Source organism: Thamnophis elegans, chromosome 4, assembly GCF_009769535.1.
Source record: "Thamnophis elegans isolate rThaEle1 chromosome 4, rThaEle1.pri, whole genome shotgun sequence".
In the NCBI taxonomy this organism is placed as follows: Eukaryota; Metazoa; Chordata; class Lepidosauria; order Squamata; family Colubridae; genus Thamnophis; species Thamnophis elegans.
In genome coordinates, this window is record NC_045544.1 from 24,405,207 (window position 1) to 24,421,039 (window position 15,833).

General features: G+C 39.8%; 1 protein-coding gene across 1 annotated transcript in view; it reads left to right on the top strand.

Annotated features, from left to right (window-relative positions):
- LOC116507243 (kelch-like protein 32) overlaps positions 1–15,833 on the top strand; it is a 40,298-nt gene that overhangs the window by 16,268 nt on the left and 8,197 nt on the right. The window contains exon 4 of the mRNA XM_032215266.1: positions 6,581–6,688. Within this exon, the coding sequence (XP_032071157.1) occupies positions 6,581–6,688 (108 nt within the window). The remainder of the gene's footprint in view (positions 1–6,580; positions 6,689–15,833) is intronic.

Below are 15,833 nucleotides of genomic sequence, written 5' to 3' on the forward strand. Positions count from 1 at the left end.
GCTGTTTCTTAACATCCTGTGGCTGAGGCACTGGCTGTGTGCCTATTGTTCTTTTGTGTTGTAACGACCTGGGTAATGGGCTGTGTGATGACATCCTGAGCTCTATTGTAGTGATATCCTGAGTCCTGTGCTGCAACCTCCTGCTGTGTTGTAACATCCTGAGACTTTGTGTTGTAACCTCCTGAGTTCTGTGATGTATTGTCCTGAGCAGATGGCTGTGGTGTAACATCCAGGGCTTTGGTTTGGCTCCGAGTTTGTGGTCTGGCCATGTGTTCATGGCGTGTGTCAGTTTGCTTTGTGTGGGGGTCGGAGGGGGGGTGCAGCAGTTGGTGATGCCGCCGTGGTTTGGCTTCTGGATGGTGATTGCATTTGGTCTATGGGAAGGGTTTGAGTTTGAGTCTGGTGAGGGTGATTGGTGGTTGCGTCCTGTGTTGTTCTGGGTCCGGTGTTTTTGTGGCTGGGACTCGTTTGTTGACTATGGCTAGTTTCCAGATGTCTGGTAGGTGGGAGGTATCGTTACGTTTATTAATGTTGTGGGGGTGTTTCTCTGTTTCGATGACTTCCATAATTATTCTCTTGTTGAAGTGTTCAGTTTTGGAGATTAATTTGGTTCTTTCAAAATCAATTTCATGTCCTGTTGCTTTAAGGTGTTGGAAGAGGGAGGAAGTTTTTTCTTTTTTTCTGACTGCGTTCTTGTGTTCTGTGATGCGTGCATTTATTCTCCTATTAGTTTGTCCAATGTATGTGGCTGGGCAGATTTTGCATGGTATTTCATAGATTCCTTGGTTTTCTAGCTGGATCTTGTCTTTGGGGTTTCTTAAGATGTTGACTATTTTTTGGTCAGTGCTGAAGGCTGTCTTGATATTGTGTTTGTGGAGAATTTTGCTGATTTTATCTTTGGTGCCTTTGATGTAAGGGAGGAGGGCGATGCCGTTGTCCTGTTCTTTGTCTTGGTTCTTGGGGGAGTGTCTCCTTTTGGATTAGGTTGGTAATTGTGTTTCTTTGGAATCTGTTCAAAATTAATATGTTTGTGAGAGTGTGTAATTCAGTTTTCAGGTGGTATTTGTCGGCTAGGCATTTGGTTTTGGAGATGAGGGTCTTGGCTACGGAGTTGATCTGTGCAGGGTGGTGATGGGATTGGGCGTTTAAGTAGTGGTTGGTATGTGGTTTTTTCCAGTAGATGGTGTGTCCTAGGGAGCCATTGGGTTTTTTGTAGATTAGGACGTCCAGAAAGGGAAGTTGGTTGTTAGCTTCTATTTCCATAGTAAATTGTATTTTGGGGTGTAGGCTGTTGAGATGTGTGAGGAAGTTGTCCAGTTTTTCCTTCCCATGTGGTCAAATTACAAAAGTGTCATTACATATCTAAGCCAGAGTTTGGGTTTGTGTTCAGATTTATCTAAGGCGTTGGTTTCAAAATGTTCCATGTATAGGTTTGTGATGATGGGTGAGAGGGGTGATCCCATAGGTACTCCTATCAGTTTGTATCTTTGTCCATGGTGGATTAAGTATGTGTTGGTTAGGCAGTGGTTGGTCAGATCTAGGATGTGCTGGGGGGGGGGTTGTATTTGTTTGTGATAGATGTCAAGGCTTCTTTAATAGGCACTTGGGTGAAGAGGGATATGACATCAAAGCTCACAAATAGGTTGCTGGGTTGTAGGTTTTGTTTCTTTATTGTTTCTATGAAGTGGAGTGAGTTTTGTACATGTGAGGTGATGGATTCTGTGCAGGGCTGAAGTTTTTTGGCAAGAAATTTGGCAAGATTCTGTAGAGGTGAGTCTATGGAGCTGACTATGGGTCTGAGTGGTATTCCTTCTTTGTGTATCTTGGGGAAGCCATAGAGCTTGGGACATCTGGATGATTTCTCTCTCGGGATGATTCTTTGCTGGATCTCTTCACTGATGGGAGAGGCTTTTATTTTGGATTTGGTGGTTTCTTCCAGGTAGGTGGTGGGGTCTGTGTTTAGAGGTTTGTAAGCGAGGTCTTGGAGTAGGTTGGATAGTTTGGTTTGGTAGTCAAATGTGTTCATCATCACTATGGCGTTACCTTTGTCTGCTGGGGGAATGATTATGTTGTTCTCTTTCCTCAAGTTGATGAGTGCTTTTTATTCTTCTTTATGTAAGTTGCTTCTGGGTGGATTGCTGGAGCAGAGGATGTTGGTGACTTCAAGTCTGATTTTATTGGCTTCATCTGGGTTGATTTACCCTAACCAAAATCAACCCAGATGAAGCCTCAGAAGTTACAACGCAAAGGCTAAGGATGTTACAATGCAGCCAACCCCCCCCCCCCAAGGGGTTGCAGTACAGGACTCAGGATATCACTACAATAGAGATCAGGATGTCATTACACAGCCCATTATCCAGGTTGTTACAACACAAAAGAACAATAGGCACACCGCCAGTACTCAGCCACACAGGATGTTACAAAACAGCCGACTAATCTGCAAACATCAACTCCATCAACTAATCGAGATTTTACAACACAGCCAACCAATCCACTTACAGCTGCAAAGCCAGTACTCCACACACACACACCAATATTTATAGAAAGATGTCAGCTCCGATTATGCTTTGCTCGCACAAGCACAAAGCCGAAGGCACCAGCCTGAAGATGGCGATTGGGACCTCGTCGAAACGTCGCCCAGATACTGTCAATCTTACATGGGAAAAGACCCGAATACGCCAAGACCTGCATACCTGTACCCGTGAAAATATATGAAAACAAACAAACAAACAAACAAACATACATACATACATACATGCATGCATGCATGCATGCATGCATGCATGAATTAAATAAGTAATACTCATTAACCAAATTATAATTTAATGCATTCAGGACCCAGAAATAAATTCTCTATTTGTCGTGATCTGAATGATTTTGGATAAAATGAAGAACAGAAAATCATGACAAGATTGCAGCCTATCAGGATTTGCAATCTTTTTGAAATATTAGGTTTGTACTAGGAGGTGTTCCTGGATCTGGGTAATTTACCGTATGGCTAGATAGCAGGATTAATCTTCTATCAGCTAAATCCTTTTATGAACAGACCTGACGACCTTACTTAATTTATTCTTTTTTAATTCTCAGCCTGCACTGCAGTTATACTATATGATCTCCTTGCATTTTGAAGACTGGTTAGCAAGCTTCAGTTTGATCAAAATGCAACCGCCAGACTACATTTGAAAAGACATCCTTAATGAGAGAGGAATGACTATCTATGCTTAATGCACCTGTCAATTACTTGATTTCTTTTTTCAATTTAGTACAGTCATAGATCAAAGACCGGAACAAATAAAAACACTCAATAAATATACAATTAAAAATTCTAGAATAAAATAATAAATAGCGGATAAAATCTATGATAAAATCCCATCTGTCAATTATAAATGATCTAACTATACTAAGATTACAATCCAACTGTGTGGCCCGTAGTCAGCTTACTATTAAAAGGGAAAGGACTGAGCAGTGCAAAGGATTTGCCACATTTATTGTATAAAATAGCTATGGTGGGTTTTACTTGATTTTCAATGCACTATAATTTCATTTGGCTGGATATTTTTAGAATGGTTTTATTATTTTACATCATGAACTTATAGGTATAACTTTTGACTCTAATTGGGACTGGAATTTCCATTGCGAAGCAAAACACTTAAGTGTTAAATGTCAGTTTAAAATACTAAGGTGTTTTTTTTAAAAAAACACCTTAAAAATTAAGGTTTAACAATAAAAACATTGTTAAAGGTCATGTTGACTTCATTGCTTAGCCAAAGCAGTTCCAGACAGTGTGGTTATTAGGTGAGGACATCAGGTGGCTGCAGTGTGTGATTTCTTGCCTGCTTTCCCATTGACTTTGCTTATTGGAAGCTGACTGGGAAAGTTGCAAATGGCGATCATTTCTCCTGTCACTTGAAAGCTCCCACACCAATCCAAGCCATTCTTGACTTAGTCCCTCTGAGCTCTCAGCCTTGACTTTTCCAAGGCAAGGGATGCTTTCAGGGAATCAGCTCATTTCTCCTGCCCTGCGGGAAGTGCCTCTGCTTCAACTCCCTTTACCCACCTATCTCCTTTCACTGTTCTTTTGACTGCTCTGTACAGCCTAACCGATATGGGGATGCTACTGATGGTGTCACTCGCCTTTATCATCTTCACCGCCCTTCCCATTTGTTGGGTTCATTGACAGCAGTTGGCCTCAAGCCCCATGGTTTGGGAGCTTTGTTGGAGCTCATCTTTGCCCTTCTGCGCCACCCTGATGAAGATAACACTGTAGTCTTCTGCCATCTCCGGGTCTAGCAGTGACACAACCCCTACACTGTGGGGCTTAAGGCCCTCTAGACTATTCAGCGGAGGAGAGGCAAAAAAGATTACAAAGGTCAGCTGGGAGAGTAGAACATAGCAGCATCACCATGCTGTGCAGGGCAGCTCAAAGGACAAACATTGGGCAGGAAAGATTGATGGGAGCGGGGAACTGAAGCAGAAACACTTCATGCAGGACAAGGGAATGGAATGGCAGACCCCTGCAATGGTTGTAAGTGTGGATTAGTTGCCATACACCCTAATTTTGATCACATGGATACTATAATTGTCCTAAGTGCAAGAAGAGGTCATAAATCCAGTTTTCAGTGCCATTATAACTTTGAACAGTTATTAAACACATGGTCATAACCCAAGGACTATCTGTATTGAGTCAGTTTCAGTTTGATGCTACTATGCTGTGTTTTCCTTTTTTTTATTGAGTGCATAATTGAGAAGTGAGGTGAAAGTTCTCTTGGCAAAATATAGAATATTAAGTTGGATTAGTGTATGAAGTAGTTATGCTATGCCAGAGGATTCAAACGATTAGTCATTGTGGTGCCAGAAGTAGCATATGTTGCTTTCCTGATATACAATGCCGTTGTCAATGTTTGCAAAAACACAGCTTGTCCTTCAGTGTGAGGCTTTCACTTATAAGCAGTGTTGTGGGAGTAGTTTCCTATGGCTTTTTCACAAGCTGGAACACCTTATGTGCGTGAAAAAGCCCTGTGGGCGTAGATTTAAGGCTGTGTGCAGACATTGCTTAGCCAGGAAAAAAAGAATACTGCTTAGGTTGGAAGGGAATATGCAGTTGTACATTTTGGGATCTCCTGGCCAGCAGAGATCTGTAGTTCAGGGGGACCTCATAGTAGTTGCTGTAATATTGTTTTTTAATTGATTAAAAGTCCTTTTGTACTTGTATAGAGTGAATGAATGAATATGCCACTGTGAGCAAAGTTCCAGGTATCTCTCTTCATTTCCTAGATATTCAAGTATAGATTGCTGGGGCTCAGTAAGATTTTTAAAACAAAAGAGAGTGGTAATTTCTGCTGCCAACACCCATCTTCCAGGAGTGCCTCAATTGGTATCCATTCCACTACCCTGATAAATGAGAGATAGGGCTCTCATGTCTCCCTTTTGGTGATTAAAAGGTAAAATTGCAAAACAAAACCCCTTCAGTTTAAGTTTTAAGTTTAAGTTTTATTTTATTTATATGCCGCCCTATTCCCTAAAAGGGACTCAGGGCGGCGAACAACTTAAACGGGAAGGGGAAACATACAAGTACAAAATAAACTTATTAAAATGACCAACAACCACACCTGTCAAGAGGGGAGGGGAGCTCATCAACCCCAGGCCTGCCGACACAGCCAGGTTTTAACGGCTTTTCGGAAAGCAGGGAGAGAGGTGAGGGTCCGAATCTCCGCAGGGAGTTCGTTCCAAAGGGCCGGAGCTGCAACAGAGAAGGCCTTCCCCCGGCTCGTAGCCAGATGGCATTGGCATTCATACTTTCAATAGTACAATCTTCTGGCCATGTACAGTGAAACCAATGTCAATTTGGGACTGGGGATACTCAGACTCAACAGATTGAGTATTTTGATTGAAAGTCATCATCTTTCAGCCTAGCCTTTTTTATGGGCATAATGACAGATTAAAATGGAAGAAGATCATATCCATTGCTTTAAGCTCCTACAGAAATGGAAGAATATCAGTGGAATAAAACAAAATGTAACTCCAAAATTTGACTCCCTTGAAGATATAGCACCGGGGTGTCAAACTCACGTCGTCGCAGCAGCGTCACATGACATATTGGGCTTTCCCCCCCTTCGCTAAACCAGGCGTGACCGTGACCAATGTGTGATGCATCTGGCCCCCGCTCCGGGAATTTGACAGTTCTGATATAGCATATTGATTAATAACTTCATTGGATTAAATCCAGATTGGAAACAACTGTTCCTTCGTTTTATAAAAGACACTACAAATTCTGCTCTAAGCTTTTCATAGTTGTTTTTCTTCTTCATACAGTGCCCTGTGTATTTTTCCAGCCTTCCAAAGCAGCTTTCCAAAAGACACAGAGGTTTATTGTATAGGAGAAAAGAAAAATTACAGAGACAATCTCTTTGCCTAGTCTTTGCCACATAAATAGAAACCTCTGTACCATTTGGGAGCCAGTCCCTGTTTAACAAAGATCTTTTTTAAGGAGTAGCAAGAGAACAACCACTGTTTTCTGATACTTAACATGGACATTATGCATAACAGTTTTAATGAATAAATATTTCATTTCTTCCTTTAGGCAATGTTCAGTCTTTGTATGGTTGAAAGTTGTGCAGATGAAGTGAATTTGCATGGCATCACAGGAATAGGTTTAAAGCAAGCTCTGGACTTCGCGTACACTGGACAGGTATAATATTACAGTCCTTAATCGGCCTATAAAAGTTATATGAACTGCTTTTACCAAATAACTTCACTCATAATATTGAAGAGATCAATTGGGATAGGAAAACAGTATAGACCAGGACTTATGGAATGCCTTCAGGCCTTTAATAATAGTTCTGTTCTGGGCCAGATGTGTAGAATGTGTATTGTAGAATGGAGAACTGGAAAATTCTGATTTACTGCCCATAGGGTTGTACTGTACAGGGAAGAAAAATTTGGTCTTTCTTTCCTCCAGATTTCCCAACCCAATCCAATTCAATCTTGTTGCCTTCTGTCCTCTCCAATATTGTATTAATATGGTTTTAAGAAGTATTCCAGTAAATTTCATTTAAAAACCTCCCTTCTTGAGTCAAGAGGGCAAAAGTTATGTGTGACTTTCAGTCACAAAAACATTAATTCGTGGTTGGCATGCTGCATCTGCCAATCTGCTGATTAGTCATCTATTGACTGAAGGTGAATAAAATTCTGGTTTTCTGCTACTTTCTAAAAGTGGGGAAACACATTTTTGTATAAAATCATTGTAGATTCTAGTTCATTTCCCAGTAAAATTAGTAAGCAGCAATCTACAAGGAATCTTGACAGTGGCTATTAAGCTTATCTTGTAATCTTAAAAGATGATGCAGTTAAAATGCTACTTGGGAATTATAAACAGATATGAATAACAAATGGCCAAGGGAATGAAAATATCAATTTATATTTCTATGTTGTACCTCACCCAGATGCTGTTTGTAGAAGACTGTAAATATTGTGAAATAAATATTCAAATACCTTAAAATTAGCCTATTAGAAAATGTTCAAATTATCAAACAATTGCTCTTATTTCACACACTCATAAGATAATGCTCTAAGTTCTGCAATCTAAACCTCAACAATATGTGGAGTGTGAACTGCTAGACATATAAGCTAAATTCAGAGGTTAATGGATAAAAAACATAAAAGACAAAGTAATTCCTGTAAGATACCTATTTTTGTTGCATTACACTAAAGCTTTTGACTAGAAAATCACAACAATCTGTGTATAGTCCTTAAAACATGGGTGTACTAGACACTCCATCTGTTTATTGAAGAATTTTAATGATGACCAGGAAGCAACATTTGGATTAGTATATGGAGCAATGGAATGGTTGAAAAGAAAGCAGTCCCCCAAGGAGGTATATTTCCCTGTTACTTGCTTAAAAACAGAAACCAACAAAGACTACTGGATAAAAAAGAATAGAAATTGGAATTGCAACTTCTGGGAGAAAGATCAACAAAGATGTTGTAGCTGACTTTATCTTCATAGTGTAGTCTCAAAAATTCACAGAGTTCTTAATTTTAACTATGAGATAAAGATACATCTTGGAGAAAGATTACAGCAACTAGGCAAAATGTTAAAATGCCAAGACATCACACTTTGGATTTCTGAACTAAGAATCAGTTAAAAGCAAGTTGCCTGATTCCAAATTAAACCCTAAACTCAATTTTGCAGTTTACTGTATGACCATCCTAACAGTAACCCTACATGAAAAAGTTCTGTTTTGTTTGCTTGCTTTTCCTGGAATGTTTTCCTGAGAGACCTATTTTCAAATGATAGAAGCCTCAGGTTAAAAACAGTGAGATGTTTCTGTGCCCATGTGATAACTCAATGCCATTGAAATACTAGAGAAACTCCCGAGGTTTCACCAGTTATAATTCAAAACATTTGTTAGCAAATGAGTAGTTTTGTGCATTCTCATCTCCATACTTCTCTGAGAGCGCAGCCATATACCATCTTTACCTTGCTGCCAAAATGCTTATCATTTGTTTAGGATATATCGTCCCAAGAGGTATGACTTTCCATTAGTTATTCCCATTGAGAAAATGTAATCATTGTGGAGCAGCTAGATTATTTATATACTGCAAAGTAAGGCATCCTGAAGAATTGTAGGAAGGATAAGGAATTTGGAGAGCCAGCCAAGAAAGACAAACTGGTCAGTATTTTCCTTCTTGGTTTGAAGGAAACCATCTTTCTATAGTATTGGGGGTTTATGCAAATGATTGCTTAGTTTTACCTCTCCTTTAAAATCTGGATGAAACAAAGGAATGGTTGCAAACATCTGTTAGAATTTAGCTTCTCTTAGCTTTATTTGTCTGCAATAAGAAAGCAGGGGCAGATTCCTCGGCTCACTTTTTTCAGATCCTTCTTCTCTGCTCCTTGCCTCTGCCATTCATAACTTCTAGCAGCCTGACTATCCGGTTGCAAAGACAAGGCATAGATAGCTATTGGTTTACGACCATTTATTCAACTGTTTGAAGTTACAGCAGTTCCTGAACAAAGGAACTTATGATTTGTGTCCAAAAATATGGTCATTGCAGTTCCCCCACAGTCATGTGATCAAAATTTGGCTTCTTGGCAGCATGCACATACAATTGCAGGGTTTCAACTTTTCCTCCACATCTATGCCCTCTTGGTCTCCTGCACTTCATGGCTCCTGATGCCCTAGCTGACCTTCACCATCTTCTTTCTCCCATTGAGGACCAAACATGCCTGACCTGATTCTTCAATAGGCACCTATTGGTTGCTGTACAAAGAGGTGGCTTCAGGGATAAAGTAGTTATTCTGAATTAATTCTGAAGTACTCTTGTTTACAAAAGTTATGAAATTAAAACCCTAGGATTGTAAGTGGCCAAATCCTGATTTGTCTAAATCTGGCATGAAACTCATGTGACATGTCAAAGAGGTCTTTTGCATTTCGTGTTACAAACAATACGTGCTATATAAAAAGTGCAAGGAGAGGAAGGATTCAGCAAAGAGATATAACAGGTATCCTATTCAAATTCTTACATAGCTGTGAAGTTCATCCAATACATTTTAACTGATTATTTTTCCCCAGTGGCATATATTTTATGGAAGGATAAAATTCTAGGAAGTGAAACATATAATCTGAGCTTCTTGGAGAAAACATGCCATGTAGATTGTGCACAATTGTGATGTGATGCGCTACACACTTTATTAAAATATGAAACCATATTATAGACAATCACTTTACATTTTTCAAGCTGTTAGCCAAAAATAGTGAAAGTATGGAGTTAACTGAAACAAAATTGAAAAAAACCCTACTAATTCCTTCTTTAAGGTTTTTTAAAACCATTGCTTAAATATTTCTCCTTTTCTTCAATTGGTTATATTTATTTAAATAGTTTTGTCTGGTACTTTTTTATTGGTCTCTTGATTTGTTTTCTTAAAAGCATAATTTGTCTTTGAAATATAAAACAGCCATTCATACTTGAATTTAGTTAAGCATCTATTATGAATATATGCAGACTTTTTCACCAATACAATATATTCTGTTTTGGGTCTTTCTTTCCTACCATGGTTCCCCCCCAAAAAATAAGACAGGGTCTTATTTTCTTTTGACGCCTGAAATAAGCGGTTGTTCTTATTTTTTGGGAAGTATTATTTTTTAGCTGAGGGAGACGGTAAGCGTGGTCACCTCCTGGCTGCTGTTGTATTGCAATATTTGTGAGGTGGGCTTATTTTTTTGAGAGGGCTTACTTTAGTGCCGGGATTGCGAACCTGTGGCACGCGTTCCACAGGTGGCAGGTGGAGCCATTTGTCAGGGAATGCGAGGCGTTGCCTTGTCAGCTGGCCAACGCACATGCGGCACTGGCCAGCTGAGTTCAGCCTTTTTTACAGCCATTTTTCTCCCTCCCCAGGCTCCAGAGGCTTTATAGGAGCCTGGGGAGAGTGTAAAGAGCCTCCTTCACCCCCCCACCCCACCCCCGGAGGCCCACTGGAGGCTTCAGGAGCTTCCCTGAAGCCTCCGGAGTGCAAACAGGAAGTTCGGGAACAGACTTCCAGTTTCCTCTTAGGGTCGGTTTAAGCCCTCTGGAGTGACTTCTGGTTTGCTCGTAGGGTTGTTTTTTGCCTGTTGGAGGCTTCAGGAAAGCCTCCTGAAGGTCCCGGAAGCCTCCAGAGGGCCTCTGGGTGGGGGGGGGCTGGTTTCGCCCTCTCCAGGCTCCTATAAAGTCTGTGAAGACTGAGGAGGGCAAAAAAAGCATGGAAAATGGGAGGGGGTCATGTCTCTCATGCACGCACGGGCACTGGGTGGGTCGCGTGTTGCATTATGGATATGGCACGCCCACACATGACCCCCCTGCGCTCCTCCCCCTTATGACACTGGAGCCAAAAAAGGTTCGCCATCGCTGCTTTAGTGCACGCGCTCAAAAGCCTGATTGGGCTTATTATCCGGGAAGGTCTTATTTTTGGGGAAACAGGGTATATAGTTGCCAAAGTTTCATTTTTCCAATGTTGTTCTCCTGCCAGTTTAAATCCTAGTACCATGATGGCGAGCCTATGGCACCTGTGCCAGAGGTCGCATGCAGAGCCATATCTGTGGGCATGCATGCCATCACCAGTTGCTCTTCTGGTTTCCAGCATGCACATGTATGACAGCCAGCTGGTCTTCGCATGTGCCAGAGCATCGGAAACCGGAAGACCAGTTGGCTGGTGCACGCATGCACACTGGGCAGCTGGTCTTCAGGTTTCCAATACTCCAGCACACGCACGCATAAACGTACGTACGCCTGTTCCAGTTTTGGAACTTGGTGCCAAAAAGGTTCACCATTGAACATTGTACATTGTGATATTTTTTTAACTATACTCTCTTTTCTTTTGTATAATCTCTCTGATTATCCAAATATATTTATGGTTTCAATTCAGATTTTATTTTTAAGATGCAATGCATGCTTGATGGTTTATGACATGCTGATCCTCCTGTGTCTTACTGATAGGCATCTGGTGTCCTGTACTGCATTGTGCTGCATTTGAAATATTTAATTAAACTCACTTTAATTAAACTTAAGTATTTAATTACGCTTACTTACTTTAAGATATATTTCACACAAAACCCTGTATCATTCTTTTACTTATTTGCTTACATTTTTTGGACAGTAGGAAAGTAAAACATTTCTTTCCTGGAGAAGGTGGATATCTTGAGACCTCTAGTGAAAACGTTGGGTGTTGCGGGGATTTAGTATTAAAAATGGGAATTGTAAGGTATATGGTAAATATTAATTTTTCCTGTTCATTAAAAGCTGGATTCATGATTCATGAGAATTTATGAATGATTTAGGCAGCTTCATAGGAAAATCACTCTGTTGAGAAAGAATTACACTGAAATGCATATGTAGCACTACCTAATAATTTTGCAAAAATGTGTAATATTTCAACAAAACGTGTGATTTTTGTTGTTTGATTAACCTTTATTTAATCATTTTGTCAGCCTGGTTTTCCAACTTTCTTTTAAAAGCATGCAGCTAGTAGTGCAATTTTCAGGAGGTGGCTGCGAATATAGAAAACTGCTATAGACCCAACTTCTCATTACAAAAATCTTTTCTTGTGCTGATGTTCACTTTAAAATTATTTGAGAATCCTGATTGTCCTAACCTTGTCCCTGAAAATCCAAGGATATTTATGGCATGTTTGAATTTTTCTAATTAAATCTGGTGTAGTGGCTACAATTGCTCTTAACTGAGATAATAAATAGGCCATGCCTAATCAACTCTGAATTGCTTTATTGCCTTGTTAAGTCTCAGAAACTTTTTAGTACCATATTTTGCCTAATGCCACTAGAGTCCTTTTTAGTACAACCCAGTGGGCTTATAGTTACTTTTTAAAGTCTGTTTCATGCACCATGCATCCAGTGGCTCTCCGTACCTAACACTAAACACTAAAGCTATGCACTGAAATTATTACAATAGACAATTTCTTAAGTTTGGTTGTGATAGGTTTATAAAAACAACTTTCTTAACTATTTCCAATCTTCCCATTGATACAATTTTCCGAAAAGATTCACACACATGATGGCAAACATGTGTGTCCCAGGATAATGTTGCAGAATCCAATCTGGGTCGGTCACTGGGACTAGAGGCTTCATCTTCCATGCTTTCAGATTTGCAGTGGAGCCCATCCTCAGGTAGAAAATAGGCTCCACCATGAGTCCGAAAGCATGGAAGTCTAAACCTCTGGTCCCGGTGACTGACCCAGATTGGATTCTGTCACATGCATGATTTCCCTCAGATCTCTATAAGCCAGGCTTGATTTATTCATTGGATGCTCAAGGATATATATATTTAAATTCTTCTGCTTTTAAAAGCTTTTGACAAAAAACAGAGCCTGTCTGCTAGAACTGGCATTGTCTTACCAAGCAGTCCAATGCCATAATTAGATGAATTATATTGATTTTAAAATTAAAAAGATAAAATGTAGTTAATTTTTTCTTTAAAAAATCTTTTCATACTGTCACATTCCATATAGACTCATGGTTGTGGGATGCTGTAGTACTATATTTTTAACACATGGATCTGAGAAATCAAGCCATGTATGGTAATATCACATCTCCATATTATATTGAAACCCACCCGCACCCCCCATTAGTGAAACTTTGGGTCTTTGTTGCCACAGTAATAGTCTTCCTTACTTTTTTTTTTCAAAATAATAATATCAGATTAAAACCAGAGAAGATACTGCAGTAATGTTGCATATTCTTTTGGTATTAGCATTTATCATTAGGCAAAATGAGACTCTATTTGGATATCATAAAACAGCAAACTGGTGTGATCATCTTCTTTTGCACAGATCATCTTTTTTTTTCCTTTAGAATTTTCTGCCTTGCTGATCAAAATAGTTTCCCTAAACTGTGTGCATCTTAATTTGGTACTGATATTGATGTTTTCTGTACTGCTTTGGGGCAACAGTGTCTCTTAGTCTAATCACACGGCCTTTAAGTGAAGATCACTTTTACTTGGATTTGGGACCACTTAGAGTTATGTCAGGGTAGAATGTTCTCACCAAATATCTACTGTTACATTTTTGATACATTTCATAAATTTATATTCTACATAACTTCAATGTAGGTTGCTTTGCTACATTTTCCTATGTATGTTATTGCTCCCATCTTATAAGTAGTGCATTTTTGCTTGGAAAAGGGCTTTTCTAAATAGACTTTTATTAAAGTCTTTGCTGTCTTGAATTTGCTCTTCCTTATACTAGAGTATTGCTTTGGCCTTGATGAAAGATCTGTCAGAAAAGATGACAGATAGTTCCAGCTACTTTAACATTGAATTGTATGGTTTGATTTGGTTTAATGCAGATTTCTGTGTGCCAATGAGTGCCTTAACTTAGAAAAACACCTTTGTGACTGTAGAAATAGATGTTGTGCTTCCCTTTCCCTTTTGATATAAAGAATAACATTATTGTAACCAGTACTTTGTTACACTAGCTAAGCATTTTGTTTGTAAAAGCTTTCAAACACAGTTGGGACTGTTGAAATTGTGTATCTGCAGCTTTGTAAAAAATGACATCAAGAAATGTCACTTTGTGAACTTCCATGGGGAACTGAGACATCCTCGACAAAGACCAAGGTATCGGGGAATAGAGGATAGAAGATAAGGAGAGGGTGGGAGATTGCCTACATATGCTCTGGATCAGTGGTGGGTTCCGGATTCCATTCCAACTGGTACGGTTGGAACGGGCCCGACATCGCCCACATGGCAGAAGCGCCAAAGGCTTAAAGGACAGGTACGGGCCTGGCATCGCCCACATGGTGTCATGCCTGTCTACTATGCCTCCACAAGCCTCCGCGATGCTCCAGCTGCTCAGCGGAGCATCACACAGGTGCCGTATGTGCCATGTGCAGAAGTGCCAAAGGCTTAAAGGACAGGTAAGGTGCTTGGGCGGGAGGGTGGGCCCTCTGGAGCAGCGTACCGGAATGGTACCCAGTGCTCCGGGCAGGATCCAGTATGCCTGTACCGGAGCCTACTGCCTGCAACCCACCCCTGCTCTGGATGGTGTTTCTTGTGTAGAGACCGCAGGACAACAATTTTTCATAGATTTAAGCAGTGGGACACAAAGGGATGAACCATCTTGCTTGCAGGTGTGGCAGACTCTTTTAAAGAACACTAAGATAGCAAACCTTACTTTCTAACTACTTTTGTAAATTGCCTATTTAACCATTTTAAAGCTATTAGAGACCTTTCATACAACAAGTTTGAAAAGGCATCAGTTAAGTTTTATCTTCAACTTGAAATAAAAGAAAAATTGATTATAAGCTTAAGAACGTAATGAATTTGAGATAAACAGTGAAAAGCTAAATATGTTTTTGATCTAAAAAACATATAAGTGGATTAATGATCCAGATAAATTTGGAATATTGACTTTTACTATAAATGTTTGGAATTAACTAAAAACAGTTTCCTATGGGAAACAGGCTTATTTTCGCTATCCTGGCTACTGCAAACCGCAACAAAGATACATTATTTTATGATTTTAGAAGATGAACACTAGAGGGGACTAAAGATTCTAAGAAGGGAAAAATTATGAGTCTGTTTTTGATGTCAGTTACTACTAGGACAGTGATGGGCAACCTTTTTGGCGTGGTGTGTCAAAAATCGGCAAAAAATCGAGCATAACTCGCGTTGTGTGTCACTTCGACAAAACATAATTTTGCGCAATTTATAGTTTAAACTACAAAAATGTATAATTGCAATATATATTGTATTTAATAAACCAAAACAAATTATTTAACATACCTGCTTAGTAACTTCTTTGTTAAGCGCTTTTGCATGCTGAGCTATGGAGTGAGCAATGCTCAAACTTGCAGAGTTTAAATTTGTAGAGCCTTTCATAATTAAGGATGGAGTTAGATTGGCTCTTATAAAGGTGTAGCTTCCTGGAAATGTATTCCCTCCTTTCATCCTCACTTTTTTCCAAGAGCTGGGAATGATTAGTTTCAAAATGTCTATTTATATTCCCGTTCTGCTTACTACCGTTTCAGTACATAGAACGCAAAATGATCTGCCATTTTTTTCTATAATGCCATACATCTCGCTCCATGTCTCTTGAAAGGGTCGGCCACTGCCACTACCACTCCCTTTACTTAACCTTTGTTTTTATTTTTGGGTGCTCCATCAGTGGGCCAGTGACAGCAGATAGAATTATAGATAGCCAATTAGGGGTTAACTAGCCTAACAAGCTAACACAACCTCCCCCTCACTTATCTCAGTTATTGTGGGCAATTACAAGTCCATGGCACCCCAATAGTTGCTGCTAATGGCGCTCACAGTTCCCGTTGGCACTCCGCTGTTCCCTG